Below are 22,605 nucleotides of genomic sequence, written 5' to 3'. Positions count from 1 at the left end.
TCCACTCTGTTGAGGCTGTCGTTTTCCTTGATAAACGGTCTGCTATTACATTGAGAGACCCTGTGAGGTGAATTGCAGACAAGTGCCACTTCCTTGCTTGCACCATCTGAAGGATGGCTAGCATTACCATATTGAGAGAAGGTGAATGTAATCCCAACCTCTTGATGCAGGACATTGCAATCATTTTGTCTAGAACCAACAAAATGTGTCTCTCTTTTGGATGTTTGAGTTTTATGAGAGACAAAAAGATAGCCATCAGCTCCAGGAAATTGATATGACAATTCCTCAGAGTACCTGACCACCTCCCTGCCACCTGACGATCCTCCCAATGTCCTCCCAACCTGTCAACAAGGCAACTGTATGTATTGTCACTCGTACAGATGAAGGAGTCAGGGTGACCTGTTTCGCCAGAAACTCCTTCCGGGTCCAAGGCACTGCACTACCTGATTCGACGACTGTAACACAGTGCTTCCGGTGGCAACCAGAGCCACGTCTTGGGTAAGGATATTCCTTTTGGCATCCGAGTACCAAGCGTACAGTGCACGTTGCAGTGCTGTAACACAGTTGAGCCTAATATGCAGAACAACATCCTGCAGTGGAAGCTTGTTAAGGTGAATCCTACACATCATCGAACGTCTCCAGGACCTGAATGCTGCTGAGGACATCACAGCATCTTATTTTTCTGGAGCAGCAGAAACAGGGACTTTGCCAGCATGTGATCCAGAACCGGGAAGGGCATCCTGAAGGGAACAGATGGCATGTTGCTGGTCTGCAATTAATGTCTGTGCTTGCATTATGGCCCATGGCATGGCAGGAGAGGCACGCCTTGGCGTGGCCTGGGGTGGTCGACGTATCAGGGGCATGACTTGGCTTGAGAAATCACTGCGCCATGTTGGGTTTGCAATGAGTTGACATTTTACAGTGCCATTTATTGTAAGAGAACAGAGAGCCGACTGACTCTCAAGTTCTCATCCACGTTGCAGGTTCTTATCAGTTGGCAGCGCATTATTGAAACATATACATAAACTAATTTGTTTATCTAACCCAGGCTACTGTTTTATGTGGCTTAGGTTAATGTTTCTAGCATAATCTACATTAGGTTAAGAATAGAGTTTTTCTCAGAGGGTTCTCGCTTAACCTATTCTAGGCCACTGCCTAGTCTAGGCTTATTTAAATCACACTTAAGGATATAAACTACACAGGAAAAAACCCTCTCATAATCTAGTTTATTGTTTTATCTGGCCGAGATTACACTTTCACCTGATATTCAGCCACTTTTATTTAGTCTAAACTACTGTTTAGGTTAATAATAGGTTATGCCCTAAAGGGATGCCTATTTAATCTAGTAGGCCACTGCCTGGTTTAGTTGTATAACACCTTTAAGGATACAGGCTACATAAGACTCCACTAATACGTACCCTTATAAATAGGCTACCGAGCTGTAAAAACTAGGTTACATTTAATGTAGCCTGGGTTACTGTTTATATCTAATCCTTAGGCCAATAATAGGATATTTCTTGAAATGCTCTCATTTAACTTAGTATAGGGTATTGCCTAATTCAGATTATTTAGATCACCCTTAAATGTATAGGCTATTAAAACAGAAACTCACTAATATATAGCCTTATAGCTAGGCTACTATTTTGTCTAGCCCAAGATATTATTTTATCTAATCCCAGGCTACCTTGTCCAAGATGGTACTTGGCCAATAAGAAGATATTACTTAAAATGTTCTCTCTTAACCTAGTATAGTATATTGCCTATATAAAACAGAAATTCATTAGTATGTAACCTTGTAGCTAGGCTACCATTTCTTGCAGCCCAGATTGTTTTTATCTAATCCCAGGCTACCTGGTCTAAGGTACTACTTAGGCCATGATAGGATCTTTCTTAAAGGGTTTTTACTCTAATGTAAGCGACTGCCTAATCCAGGTTATTTAATCCACACTTAAAGGTATGAGTTACATAAAAAAATTTACCATACTACATAGCCTTATGCTAAGTTACCATTCCATCTAGCCAGGATTAATGTTTCATATAGTCCTAGGCTACCTGGTATAAGCTAACACTTAATCCAATAGTGGGCAGCTTTGAGTCAAAGAGAACCCAGGTTATATAATACCAAATACAGTATTCAGGCTCATTATTGAGAAGTAAAGTTTTACTGATGAAACATGCTTTTAAAGTGAAGCCACATTATGAGGTCAGCTAATCAAAGAAATCTTTATTTTTGGGGTTCAACCTCATTCTGGAACCATAAGCCAGACTTAGGACTACAGCATCTGCTACATTGTGGACTTAATTGAAGTTTTTTCAAGTAAAGCTGCATTTTAAAACTGATTTCATGTAAACTAATGTACAATATCTCATGCAATAGAACTTTGACTTGTAGTAAACTAACCCTTAAACTCTACTTAGCACAGTTGATGCCTTTTTTATAACTTGGGGTTCCTTCTCTGGGGGTCCGTATGTCCAGATGTACATTTATGTAAAAAGTCCAGCACTGATACACCTTTCCTAAATATGTACACATCACTCAGTTGTTTTAGGTCCCTAAGATTTGTGAAATAGAAAAAGGAATTAAGGGACATGAAGGTAGTTTTTATATTTTTGAAACAAATAAATGAACTATTTGCATAATTTTGGGTTCACAGCTTTGTGCATACTGTACAGTAGTACAGTATTCATATTCAGAGTATAAATATTTAAAATTTTCTGTATAGTGTTGCTAATATAAAGAATTATGAATTTTTAAAACTGAGGGAATGGGTGGAACTTACAAGGCCATGAATATTGGAAGTTTTTGAAAGTTAATGCATCTGTGCTAATTTCAGGGAAAAGGCAAAGGCCTTGATGTTATTCACAGGTTTGCATCTACAAAAAATATGATTTGCTTTAGGAAATTCAGCATTCATACAAACAAAGAAGTATTGCCATACAATTATATTAGAGATAGATACACACTAAGGTTTAGAGATGACCTAGGTTGAGAAATGGTTCTCAAAATGGCAAGGCCACCTGGTAAGAATAGTGCTATAACGAATTCAGGGGTAACAGAATTTTTGAGCCACTAAATTTCAACATAACACTTTGTCCACCATTAGAATTTCCTCCTCCTTGAATCACATGTTATGTACATGTCTGTACATGCTTGCACTTATCGATAAAAAAACCTATGCGTACACCCTTGAACATCATGAGCAACATATAATAGAAAAAGTTAAATATAAATGTGTTGGTATCATGTACCGCAGAACAGTATGAATATGGTCTTGGTTAGCATTAAGAAAAACATACCACCACAAAAATTGTTAATATTCAGTGACCCTAGAAGTGCTTTGAAGTTCTTCAAATTATTATATTCTTAAGAATCCCAAAAATTATACAAAGCTGGTATAAATGTTGAAATGTATTGCATCCTTACACATGTAGGGATTAAAGGAAATGCAGGTGCTGATAAAGCAGCCATTACTATGACTATCAAATGTACTTGTTCCATTCAGGGGTTTTTATTATCTCAAAAATCCACCATCTTCAGAAAATGGCAGATATTGTATTGTTGAATAATGAGTCTGAGAAAAAAAAAGATTAAACCAACTGCCTGTTTTTGGTATTCTTTATTCCTAAGGAATGTCACATTGAAGTAATTAATCATCTTTTCAAATTGGTTGCACTCATCGAACACTGCGGTATTTGATGATTATTATTATTGAAATAGTTTTACCAGACCACTGAGCTGATGATCAGCTCTCACAGGGCTGGCCTGTAGAATTTGTTTGTACTTATAGTTTTTTTTATATTTTGGCAATTAAATTACAATTTTTCAAAAAGTTTATTACAGTATTGGGTTAATTGCAAATATTGAAGTCTCTGACAAAATTTCACTGATCAGATAATTTCCAAAACTTGATAGCTGCTGCTGATGATACTTTGGACATTCACACAACAAATGCTTAATTGTCTTGCAGATAAACACTTACAACCAAGTACAACCAAACACATTTAATGATTGTCCAGTTTTCTCACAACACCAGTGACAAATCCTGGAAAGAAACAATGAATATTAAACATAAGATTATCAAATTATTATATTTTGTGGAGTTTCAGTGTATTATATTAAAAAAGGTATGGTATTTTTATTAAGAACATACCTTTCAGGCCAGCCATATACATTAATTTTAGCCCGGTCTGCTTCAACTATTTAATAATCACAATGAAAATTTTCTTGTGAATCATAACATTTGACTTGCTCTTGATGACATACAGTTATTTTTCAAGTGGTACATAATCAGAGGCTTTTAATTTAAAACACCCATTTACATTCCCACTTAGCAATAAAGTTAGGCAGTCCTTCATAGGTTTGTGTCCTGCCAGTGACTTCTGTTCTTTAAAATATAGGTTCTGTTTGGAATTTTCTTCCAAAAGAGGCCCTCAACTTCTACCTAATCCCTAAATTCTTCAGTGAATTTACTGGCAACTTCTTTGTTTGCACTTTTACCCTTTCCATGCCTTACTATGTAAGCCAGATCTCATCTTAAAATTTTAAACCCAGCTGCCATATGGCCTTGAAAAATTCACTTCCTGCAGTTGCTGAGGATTCATTTTGCACATATGATAGCCTCAGAAATGCTATCACTAGCCAACTGTTTTTTGTTTATCTATATTAAAAGCAGCTTTTCAACCTCTTCCATTGTCTGTGGTCTTTACTTTGTAAGTTATTGTATACCTTTTGCAACACCAGCTTTTCTGATGGCCTCTTAATAACTTAGTGTCATGCTAATCATAGATTTTCATTTATCATTAATTCTACTGTTGATACAGTCGTTGCACTCTCATACTTCTCTATGATTTCCTTTTTAACCTATGTTCCTTACAACTTCCCTTTTAGTGTCACTCCTTACAAACTTCTGTTGCCCCATGGTGAATGATAATAGAAAAAAAGAAAAAAAAATAATGAAGAAAGAGGTGAATGTTTACAGCAAAATTCTACCCTTACTAAGTGGTATGATCTGCAGTCTGGGAGAAAGTGAGACAGATAAGATCACATGAACAAACTGACCCACAGTCCTTTGTTTTCCCTTTGTTTCCAAGTGTGGCCACAAGAACACTTATGTTTAAACAGAGAGACCTGAGAGTGGTGGGATGATGTCGACATGTTCAAACAAAGTGTACGAAAGCCAAATCAGCGTTTGAAGTTTGTAGTGTTTTTTCAGTGAATAATGATTTAGATACCAAGATTTATAATACACAGGACTTTGGAGAACCATGTTTTTCTGCACTTGAAAATACTGCAGTGTTCATGCATAACTGTATTACTGTAGATAAATTTGATATATCATTTGATTCAATCAGTAAATCATCTAGATATTTTACTTTCTCTTTCATATTTCGGACAGTGAATTTTGTACATAGAAATAACAATAAAAGTGGTTTTAGGGTATAGTGCATAGTGCACTTTTATATTTTATAAGGAACCTTATTTATTGTACTAAAGCCAAGTAATATACTGTAATATGTTGTCTTGAGACTTAACATGAAGCCATTAGCATGGAGATGATGTGTGTGTAAGTTATATTGTCAATTTTTTGTTTTTATGCCATTTACAGTATTATTATATTATCAGTGTGGTAATTACTAACTTGTGTGTGTAGAAATTTGCTTTGCATCATCGAAGCTGCTCATATAAATATAATTAAGCATTTTTAATACAGTTTTTATTATATTAATATTTCTTTATATTTAAGAAGTTAGTGTTAGTGTTGTAATAAAAACTAAGCTAAGTTCACTTTTCCCTGAAACTTGTAATAAAAACTAAGTTAATTTTTCCTCTATCTTAAAGGTAAACTAGTAAACAAAATTACTTTTTAAACAAATTTTTGTTTTTCATAAGTACACCATTGTCTTACATAGCTTAGGACTGGAATTCTAAATGGTTAATTGTATAAATATTTAGAACAGAGTAGGTACTCCTACTGTGGAGAGTGAGAAATTCCTTCCCATCAAATAGGGTAAGGCCAACTCAGTCTTAGGCTTTGCCTTTAGAAAGTGAATGATTGGCAGTAGGGTGGAAGACCATTAGAAATAAACAGTAGGACAGCTAGTTAGTATAATAGTAAGAGGAACAGTAGAACACCAGTGCTGTTTAACATTCAGTAAAATGATGGGATGACAGGAATACCAGTAAGTTATCCAGAATAACAACCAGTATAATGGTGGAGCTTGGATAGGACAGTCAGTACAAAAGCTGGAATACAAAAAGAACAGTTAATAGAATAGTGGAACACCAGTAAAATTGCAGAAAAGGTGAGACACCAAAAAACATCTACACTGCATTAGAAAAAAGAAAAGACTACTTCAACCTGGCCTTCTTGTGAATAGGTGTGGAAGAGATAGGTTGTTGAAATTTACAATGCATAGAAGAGAACCTTGAAAATAGGGTAGGCAGTGCTTTTCATGAAACTGTTCTTGTTGACTCTAAAAATTATCACTTGTCATGACCATAATTGACAGGAAGGTCAGTCACATGGAGTGTATCAAGTCAGAGGAAGAGGGAGCCACATGTCTGGAGATACACTGAACATCCTCGACAGTGGTGTGGTTGATTGAGAACTGAGAGTCTTGAGTTAGGACCTGTGATGGTAGGAACTCCTAAGAAAGACAATTAATGATCTTAGTGGAATTCCATCTGAATAATCAAAAGCCTAGGAGTGTTTCTGAAATATTCTGAATAATTAATTTTCTAAGTTTTTTCTTTTTAGCAAACCCACTATTTCAAATTGCTTGTTCACGCATCTGCACAAATCCCAAACACTCAACTCCTAGAATGAAAAAAAGATTAAAGAAAACACTTACTCTGGATAGTTAGTGTATGCCTAAGTGGTTCCTCAAGCCCTCCCGTGGGCAACTGTCTCACTTTTTGTGTAGTTTAGGCAATTTAGGCAACCAGCAGAACAGTTAGTATGAGAGGCAGGTAGTTAAAAGTAAAAGTAATAGCTGTGCATTGTAAAAACTATTTTCATTTTCTTAAATTACATTATTTTCACCACAGATCCATAACTTTTACATGGTGTGAACAGTACCCTAGGTTGAGGGGAACATAGCTGTTGTACATAATGCTGAAAGGTCTGAAATTGTCAGTGTTCTTCAAAAACAGAAGGCATGCACACACCTTCATTGTAAGATGGAAGTAAGTGACCTACAATTCCTTGCCAAAAGGATGTCATGAACTGTGAATTATGATGTTAAGGTAGATGATTCTCTGCATCAGCCAGCCATAGACAGTGAAACTTTTGAGCAGTGTCTCCTAAGTAGAAAGAATTAAATTGTATCTACATGAGCCAGTTACTAAAATTAATTTATATCCGTATTTTTTACGAGAAAAGTGAAGTCTTTACAGCCATGATTTTATGCACTGAAGCTGCCTCATGCTTTGTGACTTTTTCATAGACTTAAAATAACCTTGTTGTCACAGAAAGAAAATGTATCCATGGATATTTGTTTCTTTGCCCATCCTGTGGAGAGAAAAAGCTTATAGTTCCCTACTCTGATGTTTTCATTTTTATCAAGATAAAAGTGAGTGGCCTTAACTGGATACAAAGATTATCCTCTTTATCCCAGGCCTAAAGGGAGAGAGAAAGACAAGTTTTACTTTGAGTTGTAAATGCATGACCTTACTGGAGAGAAGCAAAGGCCAGGAGGAAAGTTGTCTTGAAAGTTAAGTCAAGGAGAGATGTTTGAAGTTAGCTTTGGTCAGGCTCCTCAAAACTGAAGATGTAGTGTTCAGATAATCAAACCCATCTATGGGAATCAAGCTTGAAGTTCCAATCTGCTAAGAAATTGTGAGCTGGGGATTCTTTACCAGCAGTTGACATGAATTTATTGACCAAAATTAAAGTGAGGGATTTGTCAGAGATGATGACAATCTAGAATTCACAACGAACAGTGGATTACCTCAGTACAGTACTGTATACAGTAAGTATGAGTTTTATAAGTGCTAAGAGCTGTTCACATGTAGAATGCTCAGTTCAGTGCTACTTACAGAACTGTTGTAAACTTCAGCACTCAAATATGTGATTACAAAATGTTGAGTGTTGGTAAGTTGGTAGAGGCCTAAGGTTTTTGAGATTCGGAGGTGCATTTTGGTCAGTTGATATTAATTGATAGAAGGAAAACTACTGTCACTTTGTTAGGGTTTCCAGTGTTTTTTACAGTTCGTAAAATATGCCAAACTTAATGTGATACATTAGCCTAAGGTTTTTTGAGATTCATATGTGCATTCTAGTCTATGTCTGATTGCAAAAGAAACTGGGCAAATGGCCTACCATAAATAGTGAAGGAAAAGTTAAAAGGGTCATAAAGATTTGGTATTCATTGATGGAGGGGAAACTACTGTCAATTCTTAAGGGTTTCCAATATCTTGTACAGTTTGAAACGTGCCAACATAAAGTGATATATCAGCAGGCTGGCAAGGAGGTCTAAATACCATTTGGTATCACTGTATTGTAGGAGTGTGACACAGGATAATATCCGATTGGTTTAACAGAAGTACAGATGAGCTTACAAATAGCACTCTGTATAGTTGCTTATGATTGTTATATCTTGCATCCTACTGGGGTATCCAACAAACAAATCAAAATTTGTAGTGACCTGTAAGTACTGCAGTGTGTAGTTATGAGGTTTTGTAAAATTGGTTTGTGTATTATGAAACTTAGCATTGGATGGAATCTTAGAAGTTCAGACCCATAGTGGATGTTTCAGATACACTGTATCAGTAATGAAAACTTTTGCTTAATACTAGTAGATTATACAGTACTTCTTTTAATGAAATTTGTCTTATGAAAGATTTTCTTTTGAAAATCCAGATGTCTCATAAAAATTCACTATATATTTTGCTTCTTAATACTTGAGAACTTTAAAAATTGCTATGGTGCTTTAAGGTAAATTCTTATTTCAAAATGTATGGTAAATTCAATATTACTGATGATCATGTCAAATAGATAAGTATTGTATGAGGTTTACTGTACAGTATAGCAGAACTAGGTGCTCACTAACTGGTGCAGGGAAAGAGAAAATTCCTTTGTAAAATGTTGGCAACTGCTGTCAGACTAACAAGCCTTTACTAGTTATTTTTAATGCATCATGCGATATGTTTGCATCATGACATTCATGATTTTGTCGTTTGTCCAAAACCACTGGGAGCTATAAATGTACCTGGAGCTTTGGTTCATTTATGCAATTTTGCATGCATTCACACTTTTCAATATTAGATGACTAACCATGATTTAAACATAAAACAAGTATCCATATTTATGGCATTTTGGTTTTGTTTTAGATTGTATAGGTATAACTGACTGACACCATAATTTTTTTTATGAATATTTTATCACTTACTGGGGCAAAGCTTTTGTTTTGGCTGCTTTCTAAGCTATAATAATATTCTGAGAACTTAAATAAAGTTACTGATGTTTAGATTTGTTCTAGTAATTACACAAATATAAAAATATTTATACTATGGCAGGTGAACATTTCAGACTTCTTGATCCTTTTTGTGAGAGACAAAGGTTTTAGGGAATAGTGTAATAGAAAAAGTTGTGGAAAGATCATTATGCATTTGATTTTGTAATGTACTTAAAAAATATTCAGTAAACAGTAATTTAGTTTTCATGCTGCTAGAGGCATATGACTTATTTTTCAATAGGAGTCATTTCTTTACTGCCTTGCTGAAATGGTGAATTAACATTTTTTTAAACAAAGGTCTCTGCAGCAAAGACTAAGCTTTTGTAAAATTGTCTATCAGGTTTGACAGAATGCAAAAAAAAAAAAAACATACATGTATACCTCTTAGATAACTGAGGGTGAGATTTGCATAGAAGGATGAATAAAAGAGGGTTTGAAATGAGTTTCAGGTATTTTGTTTTTACAGAAATGGCACTTGATGTAAAAGGACTGGATAATCTATCATAGTGTTATATGCTATTATCCTGTGGAAAGTAATGTCAGCAAAAATTGTAGTAACACTGTTTGTATGATTGTTGGTGTTATTAATGCTAAATTGCACTGCTTCCTAACAAATTTCCACTCATCTAAAAGCACATTTAAAACTAATTGCTCTTGGCTTTCACTTTGCTGTTATACCACTGCATGACAGTCTTAAAGTCTTCATTACTGTACTTTTTATGGCTGAGTATATGAGATAATCCCTCCTCTTATATCACATGCTTTGATTTCTCCTATATGGGAATTATCATTCTGTTTAAAATAGAAAAAAGACGCATTTTTGTGATGTTTATGAATGTAGAGCTATAGTTATGTTTTTTGTTTAAAGCTTTTAAGTAATATTTTACAAATAGCAATTATACCTTTTGTTTGCTTCAGATTTCTTTGTTTTGAATTAAGAGCTTCAGGCAACAAAAATTTTCAGAGTGCATTTTTCTTCTTCTGATGTGTTGTCATTTATACCTCTTTCTGTAGGCACAACTGGTCAACTCAGTGTCGCATCTTTCCCACCCCGTCACCCCAACCCTCCAAACAGAGGTAGGATTAGCTTGGGAAAGAATTTTTTTGATGCATTACCAATTATAGCATCGCTTATGCTGTAGGTAGTTTTAAAATCTTGTATTATAGAAGGTATACATTATCAAGCTTTGTTTCACCACAACCCCATTAATTTGACTTAGCCTATGTGTGCCTTTCATGTGAACTCCAGAAATGTCTGTCCACTTGTAGAAAAGAAGGATCAGTTGGTTCAGGTATGTCATCACATGCACATACAGTCCCTTAGGTGACATAGTTAGTTTGTGCCTGCCATCCAATTAACAATTAAGAACCAGGTAGGATTATCATAATTCATTTAACACTCTAGTTTATAAAAGTGTAATACCAAGCCTTCTGTCTAAATTCAACAAAAACAAGCTAAAAAAAAGAAACAGATTCCCAGCAACTTTCAGATTTCTCTGTACGGGTTTTTCTTTTTTAAACTTTGCGTGAAACACTGGATCTGCTGTACAATTTGTATGGTTCCCTTCAGAAGATATGCCAGTGCAGCATTTACTTGAGTATCTCGTCAATTATGAACTCTCTGCTGGAGTTGGAACATGCAATTCAGATTTTAGATCTCGCCAAAGAATCTCATCTTGAGAAGTTTTTGTTTGATGGTCTCTGCAGCTCTTTCATCTTGAGGCACCTCACATTCTTTCACTTCATTCTCTAGCATTTATAATAAGTAGTTTGGTGCCTGTTTACTCTCCAAAGCATCCCATGTTAAGAAAAGCTTTTGTTTGATGATCTGAGCAGCTCTTTCATCTTCTTGAGGAACCTTATATTCTTTCAGTTTATTTCTAGCACGTCTAATAGTTTGGTTCTTATTTAACCAAGAGTTCCTGTTAGGATAGGTATCCCATTGAATTTTTCAGTTTTTAAATTAAAGCAACAAGGAGGCTTTTTGATTTTGTTAGCTTATACCTTTTAACTGGAAGACTCAGTCTCAGATCAGGGTTAGTCAGTGTTTTTCACCACTTCGTAGTTTTCTTCTTTACTTAGACCACTTTGAATTCATGAAACTTCCCTCTTTCAATTCAATTTGATTTTTCTTGTTTAACAGAGTCACCTTGAAATAGTTACTTTGCCACATAAAATCTTCAAGTTGACTCAGCCTTGAAGAGTTTTTGATTTTGTAAACCCCTTTAGACCTAGTAGTTTTTCACTATGAACCAATTCTGTGAAGGTTTGAATTCTCATTTTTCCTCACTTGTGGCACTGGATTTGTTTTAGATCAGTACATGGGGTTTTGGCACTCAGTTCATTCCTTTTTCAAAGATCCCAATCTCATTTGCGGCTTGTGCCCCATCAGGTATTTCGCAGTTGATGAGAGCATTATAAGCTCCCCATGTCTCCCTCATAAAATTATTGGTTTGCAATTAAACAGATGTAATATTTAAGAAACAGCGTGTTCAAGTCTTTAATCAGCTGAATCCTCAAGACTCTGCAGCTCTGTCCCAGCTGTTTCTGACTATGTGAACTATTATTCAACTAGCTGCCTGGAACCCAAGGGACCATCTGTACATGCACTCTCTTATCTGGGTCACCTGATTTTCTTTCTTTTCTACAAGTGAATTGGCATGCCTGAAATTTGCCCATGATGCACAAATAGGCTTTGTTAAAGTAATGAGTATGTACTGAAAAATTATTTGTATTTCAAAAAAATTACATATTGGATTAGAAAGTGTTATATGTGCTGAGGCCTCTGTTTTTCCAAATACATGGAGAAGAATTTAGAGGTAAACAGGTCCTGGACTAATAGATCTGATTTTAAAGGTAATGTATCTTATCATGAAATTATTGTACGGTTTTATTGTTCTTGTTTGAATAGTGCCTTTTCAGGGTTTTGGTATTAATTGACTTCAGTGTTTCTGTAATTATCACAAAAGTTATACTGCATATATTTTTGCTGTTGTATGTGCCCCATTTTTTTCAGTTTTGTTGAACACATTCAGGTATGTTGGATAGAAAAATATTCCTTGAGGAATTGTGTGAGACTTTATTACTAAAGCTTTATTGTCAGCTGCTTTTGGCATATTGTCACCACATTTGATGTGTTAGTACAGTATTGCTATTGATATAACTTATTGTTCAGATAGGTGGAGTTGATCTTTGGTATTTTGGTCTGTGTTTCTGTCCAAGAGGGAAAAGCATACTTTTTATTATATTGAAATACAAAAATTAGCTTATGTATTCTAACTTATGTTTGTAACATAGAAGTGTAATTTGCCTGTTACAGTTCATTTGCTACTGAAAACAATCAAGTAAATTATTTATATTTCCAATATGAAGGTGTGCAAAAGTCTGCATATTTACCATTTTCCTCACTTCCTTTGTGGATAAAATTGACATTAATAAATTGCAAAAAGTCCTGCAGTTTGTTTAGAAAGTAAAAGTTTATCTGTTTTTGCTTTCCAGAGATAGTATCAGAGATGTAGGTACTAAATAAGATAAGGTTTAAAATTAATTCTACTTCTATGAATAATTTTAATAGGATTGTAGTTAACCCATTCCAAGCTCAGTTTTTTCAGACCAAGCAGGTATTTCAACTTTTTCCAGTATATTATATAAAAGCTTTTTATTGTTTGTTTTCAGCACCTCGACAACTTGTTCATAAACAAGGCTGTTCATTCACATACTCGTACCCTTATATTTACCAGTGATTTCCTTCAGTCGATCTCTTTTGTACAATCTTTTGCTGCTGATTCAACTAGGTAATTAAATTAATCCCCTTCTAATCATCTTCTGTTGTGTGTATTCCACCTCAGCTAGACTTTTCATCGTTGATCAACTCTGATCCTGACAGTATATCTGAGGGAGAGCTAGTAATTTGGTCACACTCATTGCCTTCTAAAAAGATCTGTTTATTTCTTCATTCTTTTTAACCATTAGATCCCAACTTTTTATGATGTTGCGTATATTCATATAGTTTTAGATTTTCTGGAAAAGTTTTATGATCCATGTTGCTAAGTTTCTTTGATGTTTTAAATCCTTTGATAACTAAAGCTTTATATTAGTCCCATCTCTTCTCTTATCCACCTCTTCTTCAGAATATTACTCATCCATTCAGAATTTTTTTCCTTCTTGGTGGAGTTTAGTCAGTAAATCAGAAATGCTCTCCTAATCAGTGACTCTGCACTCACTTATTTCAAGATGTTATCTCTGCACTGAGGCACCTTTATTGTCACTTTTGTATTGGATACTATTTTTGTCTTTGTTTCCTAAAGTTGAAGGGATATCCACAAGACAGCTACCTAAGCACCATATCTCACCTAAGTTCAGTAATCGCAAATTACTTAACATCAGTTTTTTTATAATCTTTTCTTCTTTCCTCAGATAATTGACCTTCATGTGTATGTAAAAATGGGAGTTGTTTAAAAAAAAGAGTCAGAACATGAGTAAACTCACTGATATTATGTGGGTGTAGATATTAGAAACATTGATTATTTTCTTTTATTTGAATTAAGCTACCAGCTGGGCAATGTATGTATGATGCAAGCACATAGTCTAGCATCATTTCCTGACTAGAACTGAGAATAGCATTGTTTGGATTTGTAAAAAGGGAGACTGGGAACAGTGATTAGAAAACTGAGTTATCAAAATACCACAAAAAAGGGGACTCATTGCCCATTGTTCAGTCAAGTCTAAATCTCAGTTGTATGATAAACTTAAAACAGAAACAGAAGTGTTCATGATCATAATTTGGCAGTGTTAACTGCGTTGTTTTTCCTATTTTATAGTGTTAGGCGTCCACTCAAGAAAAGTTGCTAATAAACTATCTGTAACTGACAGTTGAACAGCTCAATTTTGAAGGTTCATATTAAAAAAAATTTCAGTTGAGATGATTTCACGGTATTATGGTTAAATCTTCAGCATTCCTGAGCAGAACAAGAATGTCTTTTGCTAAGATTCTTCTTTCCTTATATCAAAGGTCTTTATTTACATATATGTATTATGTTTTCTTGCATTTACTTTATTACTTGTTGCAGTAATATTTTCTGTTGTAATCAGGTGTCTGATAAATGTTTTTCCTCAGTTTAGTAGTTTTTCTTATAAAAATCTGAGAACTGTGGCATGTTATTGTTTTTGGCATAAGAGTTAACAAATTCAGCTAACTGAAATTGTTAAGATTTCAAGGAGAATTTTTTGTACCTGATTTCAGTCTATTTGATTTTGTAGAGATACTATATTGTAAATAATTTTTACATACATTTGGTTCATGATAACTCCAGTAATCACATGTATGCCTCTTTGTGTCACGAATGTTCCTAGGTTCATCATTCTTTTGTTCTGCCATACAGAACAGGGTGGTCTCACCATTCATGCTCCATTTAGATACTTGAGTGTATCTCAGATCACTTACCTCAGCGTTCCCTAAGTGTTTGTTTCCTGGAGGCTTATTATACCATTTCTTATTTTCACTTCAGTCCAATTAGTTTCAAAGAGTGAATTCTGCATTTAGTAGTCACTGTCCTCTTGAGACTGTACAGCATTGTCTTTTGTTATTAACCTTTTGGTCACCCTTAGAATTAACTCCTTTGCAGTGTTAGGGAAGTTTGTATAAGTTAAGGTTTCCACTACTGTAACTGCATTACAAGTTCCTATTTAGTAGTTAGAGGTGAGTTTTTGTTTACAATACCACTCTTTTACAGTGCATTTTATCATATGTGTGTATGATTTGCTTTTAGGCATTTTTGTGAATTTTTTTAGATATTTGCCAATGTGTTTACCTTGTATTTACAATATTAACTATGCATTTTTCTGGGATTTCCATCTTATTATTAAGAGTGTGCGTTATCTCTTGGTAGGATTGATAAAAGTTTTATCATCATATTTTTTACTGAAATGATGCATCAGCTATGTCTAATGCTAACCATGGTTGATCTTAGTTTTAAATGTTCATGTTTGTCCTATGCCATGAGAATTCATTTGTTACTAATTATTTTTTCAGTGTGATAGTGAGTTGTTAGGATATTTTATGTGTTTTTGGTACTAGCAGCTTTTTCCACATATTCACTTTTGTGCATCAGTGTACTTGTCAAGACATTTCATGTGATGCATGTCATGCATTTTGTCAGCCCTTGACAGGAAACCTCACCACCTATGCAGCAGCAATCACAGCCAGGTTTATTCACAACCCCTTGCCTAAGAAACAAGCCATGAATGATCACCTAACCAGTGATTATTTTTTATGTAGAAGAGGATGTAGAAGATGAAGCTGACATCTCGGTTTCATGCTCTTTGGAATATTCTTTCTTCAGGTTGACAAAAAATTTGTCTTCATCTCAAAGTGAAGGAGCACCAGGCCTTGGATGATGTTTAAGATCAGTCTTCTCACCTTGCCTGTTCTGCATCTGGTTAGCCCGTAGTGCTGACTGGCCTGTCTGCTTATCTCTACTTGCTTCTTTACTTGTGCACTCAACTTCTACCTTAACTGCTCCAATTGGCTTACCTGTTCAAGTCCCACTCTGCCCATAGCCTGTCCACCAAATGCGATGGCGACTGATGAGGAACTGTACGTGGCTCAGTTGAAGAAGCTTTTATTTTCATTTGTGCCTTATCTTATACAATTACAGCTAAGGCAGTTGATAGATGTGACTTTCTGTGCCATGCCTTCTCATATGACCACTCCTCTTCTTAGTGACTGTTACATCAGCAGTACCTGCTGCATTGAGGATGTACGCTGCAGATGACATGAATGTTTTTTCAGATGTGGCTACATCTGTACCTGTAGCTGTGCTGCTTGGTGGCTTGAAGAGATTCTGCTCCCTGGCTGTAGCCTTTGAAAATTGGTTCTCTTGATTTTTTGATCCAGGCTGAAATCCAACTCATATTCCTTCAAAGGATCATGAAGGACCAATGGACTTCACCCAATTCTTCCTTATTTGAGATCACGTCCATGAGTAAGAAGAGAGCTAGGTGAATTATTACAGACACATAGACCTTGCTTGTTACTGCTTCAAGAAAGTTCCTTCAGCTATGACCACAACCATAACCTTAACCAACCCTTCAGTTAAGAGAGTGACCAGGATTATGCAGATTTTGATCTTGTATGACAGTACCTTTATACAAGATGTATAAAGAGAAACTAAGCAGCAAAATTCAGCCTCATGATTGAGTGAGGAAAGGGATCCTTCTTTGGACGGTTCCTCCTTGCCATGGGCTGCCAAGTCAAGGAGAAGCTGTTGGCCAGCTCTGATTCAGGAATGGTTTCATGCCTTTATGAAGATGATGTCATCACATACCTTCTCTCCCTCATTGCTTTCTACATGTGATATACCTTTCTCCAAGGAGTGGTAGCCAACTGATCTGCAGTCCTCTAAACTGAGGACTCCAGCCATGTCATTGAAGACACCCACCATACTGAGGCACCAGTTCCTGTGTCATACTCCCAAGCACTTGGAGGAAGAGGAGCAGAAAACAGTCTTATCCTTGAAGGATGTTTCCTTCTTGTTAGTATTTGATTTGGCTTGTGAAATTTTTAGAGTAACTACAAAAACCCAAGAAGGAAGCTTATGCTACTTATCTCAGGAGTGACTCCAGTAAAGATGACCTTGCTAGTTCTGTCTTTGATCTCCCTGTATCCACCACCATATATGAAATAGTCACTGATGTGAGGCAAGGAACCAGCAAAATGTTTGACTGACTTTTGAGTGCATCTCACTTGTTTTTGCTGCTTGACCAGTGGCTACCCCACTTATGTAAACCAAGGTTGTTCCTTGCAGGCTCATCATGCATCTTTGGCCATGTAGGCTACTGGAAAGCTTGCCTTTGTTTTTTTCCTCCTCATCCGTTGTTACCTTCATGCTAACCAAATAAACACAATGAAGCCGTTTCTCTTCAGATTTCTCACCATGTCCATGTTTATCCTCTGAAGGTTGCCAAGGCCAAGGGGATGGTGCTTGGCATGTGCCCATTCTGCAGATTTGAATGATCATCTGTCTTCTAGCAAATGTGCTCATGAAGAAGGATATGGCTACTAATTATATATCTCATCTATTGGCCTCCTCTGAAGTTAAGGATCTCATGAACTTAGATCTATTGGACTTATTTCTGTTTCCAGAGAGCATCATTAGAAAATCAATATCAACAGCACTGCCTCATCCTCTAGATAGCAGTCAGTTCCCAGCTGAAGTCCCCAAGCATGCCTTCAGGGAGGACTTAACTTCCTACCCTCACCCAGTCAGCTTCAGCTAGAAGGTAGTGGTTGCACTTCCCCACCAGTGGCGTAGCTGGCATTCCATCAGTGGGGGGGGGCCTAGGTGGGGCAAAGATATTTTTTGGGGCGGCCAAAGAAAATTACACAAAACTAATGTACCAATTCTGAAATTAGTATAAATAGTAAAATAATCTATTCTTGAAAATATATATCCATGTGAATGAAGGTAAATAATAGTATTAGTAATTAGTAAACCCGTATTTGAAATTATAGAGCTCAATTTTCTATTAATTTTCAACTCTTACTATATGCAAATGTATCAAATACTGTAATGTAAATTTCCTCACAACCTTATACAGTATTCAACACTAGCCTAATTTCTATTATCAAGTTTAAATTTTCAACTATAGTGTAAAATCCTTGTCATGTAAATATATCAAAATAGTGCATATCTTCAATAACACAAAAGACTTATGACCCTCCAAAATCTCTTCAAAATTTCAACCTATCCCATTCCCTTTTCTTCATCTCCTCTTCCTGGAAATTAACTCTAAGCAGCAGTAACAAATTGCATTGCACTTATTCAAAACTGTAACTATAGTCTCAATCACTTCATGCATAAAGTTGGGTCAAAATATCATGAACAAACATGTCATATGTGTTAAAAACCTACAACTATATACATTCATTTCTCAGCTCTATATAAGTTGTAAAGGTAACAAGAACCAAAATAATGTCATTAGATATATAGCACAACTGTAAATAAACTAAAAATATTTAAAATGATCAATGTGATAGAAAGATTCTCTGATAATTATAGAGGGGCAATTTTTAGATGTGGTTAAAAGTCGCTTTCAACCTTCGTGGGACATGATCGGTAGGGTTAGAATATCTGCTTTTGACCACCAAAAGGTTAAGTTCAGCTACGAAGGGAATTTCAACTGGGGGGGGCCAGTGGCAGGGCCATTGTTCCCCACTGATAGTTCTTTTGCCAGTGGGTGCTTGTCCTAAGAAATTCTGGAGATCCAATTAGGAGATTGGTGCAAAATTTTTTTTTCGGGGGGGGAGTAGATGTTGTCAGTTGCTCAGTGGTTCACTTTCGTGGAGCTGAACACAACGGAAGCTTGGTGACCAACAATTGGTTTTAGTCTGCTGAACAGGTTTGTGGGATAGACTCCCTTCAGAAGGAGACAGTGAAATTGGTGTACCAAATACAGGCAGTCCCTGGGTTACAACAGGTCCAGCTTATGACGTTCTGAGGTTACGACGCTTTTCAAATATATTCATCAGAAATTATTTCCTGGTTTACAACGCATGTTCCGGGGTTACGATGCTTTACGATACCTATCCGACGGAAGAAATATGGCTACAAAATCGCAGAATAATCAAAATTTGGGTTTTTTTATGAAAAACTCAATAAAAATGCAGTTTGCATCATTTTCAATACACCCAAAGCATTAAAAGTAAGGTTTTCTTAGGATTTTTGACGATTTTTCGGCTTACGACGCGGCGTAGGAACGGAACCCCTGTTGTAAACAGGAACTGCCTGTAATCAGGAAGGAGAACTTTCAAGCATTCTTAGATTTTACTATTCTTCTGGCATTAAGCCATTTTGTTTGAGAGGAAGGCATTCCAGCTTGAGTCTCATGTTTTGGCCTGTTGACTACTCCATAAGTCTTTATGTAGAATTGGAGCACTGATTCAGTAAAAGACTTGGGTGTTACCTCAGTACAACTGGGTAGTGATGGCACTAACAGCAGTAGAACTGAGCTCTGTGATGTCATGTTGTCCAAATGCTTTGAACTCTAGTGCTTCCTAAGAGAGGTAAGTCAACAGACATGGTCATCAACAAGAAAGCAGAACCAGATTATCTGGTAAAGCACAGGATTAGGGTGTTACTTTCATAAATCCAGTAGCTTCAGTAAAATCTGACATTACAGAGGCAAATTGTTGCAGTCTGTGATTTGGTATCTTCCTTCACTGAAGAAAATGATTCCAGAAAGCCATTTCAAGTTGGTCACTACAAGTGTAGCTCTCAAAGTTTAGGTCACCAGCAACTTGTCCAGGGGACCACCAAGTTGTGGCCTTGGCAGATGTTGAAAGTCCTTCAGTGATGATAGGATCTCAGCCACCTGTTAGTAGAGGTTCCCACAGTCTCTCTCCTTCAGAGCTGTTAATGTTTACAGATATTTTGAATCAAGGTTGGGGTGCACACCTGTTAGATCATTAAGTGGTAAGGTGTTTTCTGAGCCCTCCAGGAATTCCCTCAACTTAGTGATGGTGGCATGCTTACTAAGGCAGAGTAGCACACAGTCTTAGATTTTGTGTCAGCTAGTGGTTCAAGCTTGAGTTGGCAGAAGCAAGCCATATCAGCATAATTTCAAGGTTCATCACAGGTGGCATAGTATGATTGCTAAGAGTTTCACTAGGGGAAAGCAGGTCCTATCATGAGAGTGGTCACTTAACTCGGAGACCTGCAAGGCTTTTTGGCATCTTTATATATGCTGTTTGCAGATCTGTCCATAATAACCCTGTGCCACAACGTCTCCACTTATTGTTCAGCTTACCCAGATGCAGTAACCTGAAGGATGGACATGATGTTACATCCTTGTGATGGCTTGTGTTTAGCCAGAGCAAGGTCCTGCAATCTTCGGCTATCAAACTCGACCAGGCCAAGTGGACTGTATTTTGTAGAGCATGTAGTGGAAGAGATGTTGATCCACTTGACTCTACTGTACCTTTAATTGTTGAGTTCCTCCTCTTGAATCAATGAAGTAAGTTGTCTGTCAATTAGGTGGCATGATTTGCCCCTTAACAGGTTATTTAAACTTCATGGTCTCAGTGTGGGTCCTTCAGTGGAGTTGAAGAGGCTCATCTGACATTTCAAGAAAGAGGTTCCTTGTGAGTCACTCAGACCTCACAATTGGGACCTCTTCTGGATCCTTCAGAAATATGAAGCCTCCTTGCAAGCTACTTCAGAAGCTTCCTTGATAAACCTCACTGCCATTTCCATCTTTGAGATGGCTTATTGAGGTTCATGCATTATCTGAGAAGGTCACTCACACTGATGGTTGGTCATCAGTGGGGCCATCATTTGCTCCTGATTTGGTAGCAAAGATCCAAATGATTAATAGTCAGGACTATTCTGTACTGCTCTTTGTCACCCCTTTCTTTTCCTCCATAACAGTAACAAAAAGAACTTTTGGTCTGTCAGGTGAGAGCTATCAGGCTTTGCCTAAGGATGACCAGAGACTTTGTAAGTGACACCTGCCAGCTGTCTCTCTCCACTGGTCAGAGGAGGAAGCAAATCACCAGAAACAAGGTCTCCCATTAATTAATGCAAGTTTACTTTGAGGGTTTAAAGTAATGTAACTAATTGCAAGGCAGGTGATGGTGTGAGCCCTTAAAGTCAGAGCACTCTTTATATCTATTGCTTTAAAAACAATTTAGAATTATCTTTTTTACATGTTGGTGCCTTTACAAGTTTTTAATTCTTTGGGACAAGTAGTTATAGCAGGCTGTGCATTACCAGGGAGGAAGTTGGGGATTCATCATCTACTACATTATAACTTGTCTTTCTCTCTGATTCATAGCACTGTCAAGAGACAGACTTCTGTGGTCTGTTCTGTGTCTCAGTGATGGCAAGTATACTTTCTTTGCAAATGCGAAAGACCCTTGCATGATACAAGCACGGTACCTTGGTTTACACCCTATGGGTTTTTTCCTTACTATACACAACCCATTGGTTTACCAGATTTGGCTTTTGAATCATTACAGTCCCCAAATGATCTGCTGGTTTCTACAGGCATACTCTAACACTGGAAACATACATCCTCCTGCCTAGATAGTGATTAAGGCATATCTACAGTGCATGATTAATGATGTGATTAAACAAATGTTAATTTAATAACAAAAATAAGTTTCTTCATACAAACCCAATACAATCAAATAATGGCTGCCCTCCTCCCAGCCCCTAAGTTGAGGTAAGTGATTGAGACATATCTTAGGATCCAGATGGCACACACGGTCACAGGTTGAGACTACCTTCTGTTTGGCAGAATAAAAAATTTGTGAAGTTGGGACAGTTTGAGCCACAGTTATAGACATGAACTGTATATGATTAATGGGTTTGTATAAAAAACTTTTGTTTTCTTCTACCTTTTATCTTGTAAATTTTCTTTTCAGGCACCCTTATGTAATAGCAATAATGCTGTACCTCATTCAAGCACAATAACTGCACCTTCGCGCCCAACTGAACCTGCTGAAACCAGGAGTACTAACCCAACAGTAGTTATCCAGAATGGAACTTCAGTAACCCCATATCCAGTCAATGATTCTGTTGTGTATAATGACTTGCACTCAAAACAACTAACAGCAAGAATCAAATTTTATGAATTTTATAATGCTCCGATATCAAAGTTTTGGGCCCATTCAGTAAGTTTTATTGGTTTTGTTTGTTGGTAAACATGAGAGGTATCCTTATTGAACTTGACCATTTTAAATAATTTATGTCCTCACTATTATGATTTGAAGTTGAATTAAGCATATACATGTACATCAAATAGTGAGAAATTTGAAATTGTTTCTTAATTATTTTTAAAAATTCATTAACAGTATAACTGGCTTAATCTGATAATTTCATTTCTCATGGATTGGGAGGTAATGTTGAAAGGATGAGTAGAATTAATAACAAATTCCAGCCACTTTTTCACCCTGCTTATAGTGAACAAACTCACAAAGCTAACTAACATTAGAAGTTAGACATCATGTCTGTTGTTAACTCTTGTGTACATTTTAATTCATTTGCCATAAATAAGTGTAAATTAATTTTCATATTTCTATTACATTCTTATGCCTATATAGTTCAGGTATCAAAAAGACAATTTTTTTCAGAATTATGTATTTCTGTG

The 22,605-nt window shown here is 36.3% G+C and overlaps 1 protein-coding gene across 9 annotated transcripts in view; it reads left to right on the top strand.

Annotated features, from left to right (window-relative positions):
• The window catches only part of Trpm (transient receptor potential cation channel, subfamily M), a 340,295-nt gene that overhangs the window by 266,225 nt on the left and 51,465 nt on the right, over nt 1-22,605 (top strand). For 6 of the 9 annotated variants that reach the window (XM_067111320.1, XM_067111323.1, XM_067111322.1 and 3 more), the window contains 2 exons: nt 10,471-10,533; nt 21,881-22,129. In XM_067111320.1, the coding sequence (XP_066967421.1) occupies nt 10,471-10,533; nt 21,881-22,129 (312 nt within the window). The remainder of the gene's footprint in view (nt 1-10,470; nt 10,534-21,880; nt 22,130-22,605) is intronic. The other 3 variants (XM_067111325.1, XM_067111324.1, XM_067111321.1) reach the window with 1 other exon arrangement.

Source organism: Macrobrachium rosenbergii, chromosome 11 (genome assembly GCF_040412425.1).
Source record: "Macrobrachium rosenbergii isolate ZJJX-2024 chromosome 11, ASM4041242v1, whole genome shotgun sequence".
NCBI lineage: Eukaryota > Metazoa > Arthropoda > Malacostraca > Decapoda > Palaemonidae > Macrobrachium > Macrobrachium rosenbergii.
This window is presented reverse-complemented; position numbering and strand designations above follow the sequence as displayed.